General features: G+C 46.0%; 1 protein-coding gene across 1 annotated transcript; it reads right to left on the bottom strand.

Annotated features, from left to right (window-relative positions):
• Positions 1–499: 499 nt before the first annotated feature.
• On the bottom strand, positions 500–7,412 carry PAQR9 (progestin and adipoQ receptor family member 9). The gene has a single exon (XM_032192873.1). It carries the CDS (start codon positions 7,410–7,412, stop codon positions 6,144–6,146), a length of 1,269 nt encoding a protein of 422 aa, XP_032048764.1. The 3' UTR covers positions 500–6,143.
• Positions 7,413–7,677: the final 265 nt, after the last annotated feature.

Raw genomic sequence — 7,677 nt, 5'->3', positions numbered from 1 at the left:
TTGAGTATGGTCAGCCAGGAAGCACTTGTCCTGAAAGCAGAAGTCTGCTGGTGTTTCCTTACAGGCAACTTTGAGTAAAAGCTTGCTTCCTCTGCCTCAGTCATTAATTTATTACTGAATTCAGTGGAATGAAACAGAATTTGTCCAAGGAAGTTGTGAAAATAATTTATTCCACACCCAGCTCCAAAACATTAAACATCTTGAATGGAGATCTGTATCTTTCACTGCACGTGACAGTTCCTCAGCATCTTACATCTCACCTGAGAAGAGGGTACATTCTCAGATGTAACTTGGGTGTTGGTTGTGTAGCCCTGACTTACTGGTGTGTTAGAGAAGCTGGGAATATGTTTGGATAGGGTGAACTTCTAACGCTTAGAGGCTTTGACTTAATGAATCACTTGAATCCATTGATAACTTAGTTGGGGTTGGTTTTTTGTTTGGTTGGTTTTGTTTGGGGGGGTTGGTTGTTTTTTTTTGTGTTTTTTTTTTTTTTGTTTTGTTTGTTTTTGTCTTTTTATTTTGGTCTCCAAGTACTGTTGCCAGTTAGAAAAGCTCTTAAAAACACTGCCCTCTACTCAGTGGTGCTGTTGTGTCAGTCCCTCCAGGAGAAGGGCAGCATGGGTTACCGGGATGGTTAGTCAGGGCTCCATGGCAAAGGAAGAATACACATAAGTGATAAGAGGACCTAAGTTCAGTTTTCTCTCAAGAACAGAATTTTTTCTATGTTGTTGTTTTGGGAATCAGGAGGAGGAAAGAGAAAGTTATCTTTCTGATCAATGTAAGTTTATGTTCCCAAATGATTATGCATATTGACTTACTTGCTTGATTTACTTAAGGTCTTTTACTCTGTTAAGAAGTAGCTTGAAGTTGACTGAAATTCCCAATGGTAGCTGAGGACACAATCCTAGTCTTACAGACAGTGTAAGGACAGGGAAATCTCACGCCATTGTTTCGCAGTAACTGGAGTACAACCCCTGGCTAAAAGAACAACAAGGCCTCATGTCAGGGTTATGATGCCCTTCAGTATGAACAAGTCATCAGTGAGAATTTCTGAAGAGAAAAGTACTTAACTCATGTATATTTTCTTGCTACTCCTGACCCTTATGCATTTAGTCAGTCTGCTTACTACTGCTTCAAGTCATGATTGCCGCTGCCTGAAGCCAGTGGAAATTTTGCCATTGACTCCAAAGGACACAGGGTATGAACTTCCTAGGAGCGTAACAGTGATGGGGGTTTGTCCCAAGAGTTCATGATCTAGTAACGTTCATGTTCATTGAAAATATGACATTCTCTCTGCTGGAGTTCAGCAATATTTCTTCTTAGCACCTAGGAGGGTCTTTGCATTTTTAAGTGCTTTACAAACATTAGCTAGTCTTCAGAGCAACCTTGCGAGGTAGTTAAATATATTTTCCCCATCTTACAGATGTGGAAACTGAGACACTGAGGGCCACATTCAACCCTGGTACAATTCCAGTGATTTACATGAATTAGATTAATTCAGAATGAACACAGTTGAAATAACTTGCCCTAGCTCACAGAACAGGTAGGTAGTGGCAAAGCAGGGATGAGAACACAGGAGTTCTTACTCCTCAGCTTGTTACAGGCCACTTGGTCATTTTTACTCTCATAGACAAAGAAAGACAGCATAATCTGGGCAATTACTCTAGGTATGACTTGCTTCTGTAAGGCATGTGGATGGTAATCAACTGAGTAAGTGCAATAATACTTTATGAATGTGCTGCCTCAGAGAGTTTACTTAAACACAGAGTAAAACTTTCAGACTGTCATTTTCTGCTGGGGCACTGTTGACAAAAACATCATACAGTAGCTGGATTCAGCAAATAAATAATAAACATGACACTCGAACAACTAAGCAAAGCTATCAGTTTAGTAAAAAAACAACGTGTTTGTACTTCTAACTGCTAAATTTCTACAAGTGCAGCATGCAGATGAAAACTTTCCCTTTGTTTCCAGACTGCAGACTCCAGTCGTGCCAATGAAGCAGCTCACAGCTGTGCAGGTGTCCTGGATAGTGACATTCAAATGAATACATTGCAGAAGAAGAAACAGTGTTCCACCACATAACATGGGATAATTACTACAGACCAGGTATATCTATCTTACACAAAGATGTGCTTGAAGCTTACAGGTTACTCTCAAGTGCCCAGAAGCTGGGCTTATTCAGTATGTGCCAGTGTGTAGACTGCAATTCTAGGCACATGCTATGTGCAAAGGGGAGCGTCCATGTCACCAGCATCACTAGCACTCTTGGAACTGGCCCCTTCAACAGTCTGTTCACATTGCCACAGGTCTGTCAGTCTGAAGGTCAGTGTCGGCCAAAGAAAGAAAAACACGCGTTTTCAGGCCATTCCCATGTGCTCCACCCTGGCCCTCATCCCCACACAGGCTCTACCACAAAAGCCCTGAAAAGCCTTTTTGGTTTTAAAGATGAGCTGTGGAGTCCTCTGCTCCCTAACCACAGTGCAGACCTTATGGCAAGTACCCAGGCAATAAAAATAATATGACAAGTACTTACACAAAAAGAGTTTGTTTTCTAGGATGTCCTTATGCATGTAGTGTGCGGGTCAGACCTCCTGTCTGAGCTCTGGACATGCTTAGGGACATTCAGCCATGTGTGTTTTCAAATCGAAAAGAGATCCTGCTCCCTGACAAGCCACACAAGTGCTGACATTCACTTCTACAAGAGCAAATTCAAGCACTATAATTATAGATGTCTTGTTCCACTTTTAACCTCTTTAACTCAGTTTTGTTCTGTCTATGTTCATGGAGATTTGCTATTGAACATGGCAAATGGAGCAATTATCTACATAATGTGTCCTTTACTGAATAAATACACACTCAAGTAGCATTTCCCTATATATTCTCCACACTCCTTGTAACTTTTAATTTGTAGACACATTTTAAACAGACAAACAAACAAACATACATTAATTAGAACTCTTAAAAATTGATCACATCTCCCTCCACTCATTCACTCCTGATACATACAGTCTGATTACAGTGGCTCAGAGAGGAGTACTTGCAACCAGCACGTACAAATAGTTCCACAAAGTGCTCAGGCTCACGCACGTGCCTCGACATTTTGCCAACAGAAATGTTTTGAATGAAGCAATATTCTTAATCTCAGATCCAGGTGCCAGACCTGCAGTGGGACTGGGGCTCACGGGCAACTCTTGTAACAGCAATAAGATTCCAGTAAAATTGCAGTTGGTTGCAATCCAACCTTTATACTGTTATCTGTAGTTGAGATATATATAGACGACCCTATGTGGCCTAACCGAAAATATCAAATGTATTTTTACAAGTTAGCAACAGCCTTCTTTGACATTGCCTCTTGAGATGTCCTCTACATTGTGGCTGACAAGCACAAATATAATTCATTATACAGTATGCTTTAAAGGCCTTTTTTTACATTTGTTTTTTAATGTTGCTTGTTTCTGAGCTGTCTTCTAGTTCTGAGATTTGCTGTCTCTGTCCTTTTTAATTCCTTTCTTAGTTTTTAATTGCTGGTCAGACATTCTAGTGGCATCTCCCAGGCAAGGCATTTCTAAATAATTAGTTTTGAAACTTGGATGAGTCATTGGGCTCTGACTATTATGTCTCTATTATTTTAACTTGAATACAGCATATCTCAGGTTTTGGCCTCTTTATGAAGTCATGGAAATTCATAGCATGACATGGTTGCAAGTCTTGATCCACCCGCTTTCTGGTGTGAGTTTCCAGTCTTTTGGTTGCTTTTTTTTTTTTTTTTTTTTTTTTTTTTTTTTCCTTTTCACAATATAAAAAACATTTCAGAGCATGACAGTGACATGAACCAACCTCTGCTCCTATGGTGCAGATCATTTTCTGCTTTACTGGCAGATAAATAAAGCAATGCCATAATTTTGATAAAAGGTACTGTAAATATATAAAGCTAAAACTACTTCACGTAGTTTGCATTTTCTTTCAGTGCAAGCTGGCATATGAAAACAGCACAGACAGCCAAACAGGGGCATGCTGTTTTTTATGGACCACCAGTGATAACTCACAAGTGCACAACTTGCACGCTGTTTCTGACAATTCTAACCAAATCTCTTTACGAGACCATATGTCACCCCACCACAAATTATTACCAGAAATGTGGCTGGCAAAAGATAAATATTTTTCCAAGGCCATTCTCATTTTTCACTGAGAATCTAAAATATCCAATCCACTATCATTAAAATGGGTTGAGATAAAAGAGAAAATGAAGCAAACCTATATTTTCTTTTAGTTTATACACTTGCATAGGGAAATTTTCACAAGTCTGACATTGGTACAGGACACGCCAATTACTGGTTTTCTGTGATGATTCTGACCTATATTAAGGACATGACTCATAATCCTATCTGCAGTCCTTCCTATATTCCGTTATATAAACAAAGGGCTTTGTCCGTACAGAAAACTCTGGGACTGGATTCCAAAACGTATACTTGGGAGTTCGGATGTCATGTCCATGAAAAATGGGAAAGATATAAGCAGACACGTATTTCTGCAAAATAGGTAAAGAGGCTGAGTTAAAGAACCACTATGCTGTTTGTGTGGTATGACATCAGTGTTTCCCAAGGAAGTACCACCCTTCTTTTTGAAAATGGGGTATACAAGCGATTTCTCACCTGAACTTCAAGTTGTAATCCCCTGGTGTAATATTACTTGTTCTGTCAGACAGAATCAAAATGCATGTTTGAATTCTGCATATAATTTAGAAAAAAAATCTCTTTATATGAAGAGTAGGTTAAATCTGATCTGCAATTAGCTGTTTGTTGTGTGAGAAAGATAATACCTGGACTGGAAATATCTCATAGTTCTTCTCTTTGAAATCTGCCAAAGCTAATGAATGAGGACTTCAAAACACCCAGCTATAGCCACAACTAATCAGAATAGGATAAAGCAGGGAATGATGTTAAAGTGCCCATATCCAGTACTTGTAGGTCCTGAACTCATACTCAGCAGTACCACATTCTGCAACTAGTTTTAGGATGGTAAATTTGACAGAGTGCTCTAATTAAAGAGCAGAAGAAACCAGTTCCATGTAATTCTTTAAAAGATCCAGAATGGGATCTCATGCATCAGTTACTCTCTTTACATCCACAGAACTCCCACCGAGCTTGGCAGGGCCTTATAGGAAGTCTGGCATCTGACTTTGACTCTAAAGGGTTGATTTTGGGGTGATTTACCAGGGAAGATAAAAGGGTCCCCTAGCAACCCAACCTTAATGGGACAGATGTTCCTGATACACTGAGGGAAGAGCCGTGCCATTATGCAGTGCCTTTCTCCTCCCCCCTGCCTCCACTCCAAAGTAGTTTGACCCCTTTCTGGTTCAGTTATTTTACATATCCCTGTATTTTATTTCAGAATCCTAGTGGTTACACAAACCACTCAAGCTTCACTGCCTGTCTAATTAAAGTCTCTCCATCAACTGGTAATTCTGTAATAATTCACAGCTGGTTTTGCTCTCTCTATTAAATCCGTTATGTTCCCTGGCTGAAAAGGCTGCAAGACCTTAAAAAGTATTGATAGCTATTAATCTGTTTGCATTTAAAATCCAGTATGTGGCTACAAAGGCCTGTTACAGTATCACAGAGGAAAATAAATGTCAGTGCATAATCTGCTAGAAAATTTCACACAGGAGTTGATTAAAAGTCTATAAGTAATCATTGCACAAGTGTGTCTTCAGAAGTATATATACACATATATATATGTAGCTAATAAATAAATAGCTATATATATAAACGTATGTATATATACATAGCTAGTTTAAACTGAATTGTTACGAAACTAGTAAGTGGCATTCTCAGTTCATGCATTCTTCCTAGTAGCAGAACTAAATTATTTCAGCTTATACTCTAAGCAGCAACATACCAGTAAGCGTTTGCTTGCTTCCCCTGGTAACATAGTAGTTTAACGAGCATGAGTATTTCCACCATGGTAATTTTCTCTAGCAACCTTCCACAAAAGGGACCTGGCTCTTCTACAGGCGTTTCCCCCAGGTTTCACGGCATCTTGAAGACACGCTTGGGCCATTCTGTGGGTTGCCAGTCTGAAGGTCACCAGCTAAAGGGTCTCCAGCCCCAGAGTTGCAGGTAGGGTGGTCACTGGCATGATCAGTCCTGCTTGCAGAGGTCTGCGACATTGAGGAACCTCCTGACCACCACAGCCAGGCAGAGCGTCAGCAGCAGCATGTACCCCACGGTGCCCAAGTAGGTGGGAGCGGCTGGGGATGCCTTGAGGAACTCGGCCAGCCCATCCTCCACATAGTGCACCTGGTCGTAGATGCTGAGGAAGGTGAAGATGTGGAAAAGCTGGTGGCTGTGCCCCACGATGTCGAAAAGCCCCGGCTGGATCCGCTCAGGGATTTTGCTGACGTTGAAGAAGGCGGCCACCAGCAGCCAGCAGTAGCGCCGGTAGAAGTAGATGAAGAGCGTAGGGTTGCGGGTGCGGAGGTCGAAGAGGAGGCTCTCCAGCATGATGGGGCAGGCCATGCTCAGTGGCATGGCGAAGACAAAGGTGCGCACGGCGAAGGGGTAGGCGCAGCAGGCGGCACGGCTGCGGCAGCAGGCGGCTGTGCAGCCCACGGCCAGCGCCAGGGCCACAGGCAGCACCAGGGCGCGGTAGGCTGCGATGGGCAGGCTGCAGTCCAGCTGCCAGCCCAGTTGCTGCTGCACGTAGCGGCTCATGGCGCCAGCGTCCAGCAGGCTCAGGCCTGGCAGCAGGTAGTAGGAGTAGGCCACGGTGCTGGCGAAGCCGTAGTAGCTGATGGAGGCGTAGTCCAGGTAGAAGAAGGCGGCGCGGAGGCGCGGGGAGAGGCAGCTGAAGAGGTGGGCCGTGCAGCTCATGGCGAAGGTGAGCAGCACCCCCGAGGCATAGCACCAGAGGGGCAGCAGGGCTGGGTGGTGGAAGGGCACGTCCCCGGCGCCCCGCAGCAGCAGCAGCCGCCCGAAGCGGCTGAGGAAGAGCAGCAGTGGGATGAAGTGGGTCCAGAAGTTGAGCGTCTCGTTGGTGGGCTGCAGCACCGAGGCCAGGCACTCCTGCGCCGAGCAGTGCAGCCGCCGGTACCCCGAGAGGATGAAGCACTCCACGAAGTCCTCGGGCACCTCGTCCCACCGCAGCAGGGCGGCGGGGCGGCCGGGCGGCGGCGCCCCCTCTTCCTCCTCCTCCTTGGCCCCCTCTCCGGCCGGCATGCTGCCCCCGCTGCCCCCGCCGGCCCCGGGCCCCCCGGCCGCCCCCTGCCCGCTCCCCGCCGCTCCCCGCCGCCGCCTCCCGGGCGAGGCGGAGCCGCCGCTCCCGCAGCCGCCGGCGGAGGAGCCGCGGTGGCTCTGCGCTTCTCCTCCTCCTCCTCGTCCTCCACCGCCGCCCCCGGCAGCATCACTCATCGCAGCGCGGGCAGTGGCGGCCCCGCTGCGGCTCCTCCCGCCCCGCCGCCCCGCATCGCCGTAACCGGAGCCCGGCGGCGCAGCCAGCCCTGCCGGGGAGCCGCCCGAGGGGCCCCCGCCGCCCCGGCTTCGGTTTCCCGGCGAGGGAGGCGCCGGACACCCGAGCCGCGGTTAATGATTGATGCCGTGCGGCCGCAGCGCGCCTGGCCCGGCGGGGGGGCGGCCTCAAAGCCCCTGAGGAGCCCCCCGGCCCCCCCGGCCGTGC

This window comes from Aythya fuligula, chromosome 9, assembly GCF_009819795.1.
Source record: "Aythya fuligula isolate bAytFul2 chromosome 9, bAytFul2.pri, whole genome shotgun sequence".
NCBI lineage: Eukaryota > Metazoa > Chordata > Aves > Anseriformes > Anatidae > Aythya > Aythya fuligula.
The sequence above is the reverse complement of the archived record's forward strand: the minus strand, read 5'-3'. Positions and strand labels throughout refer to the sequence as shown.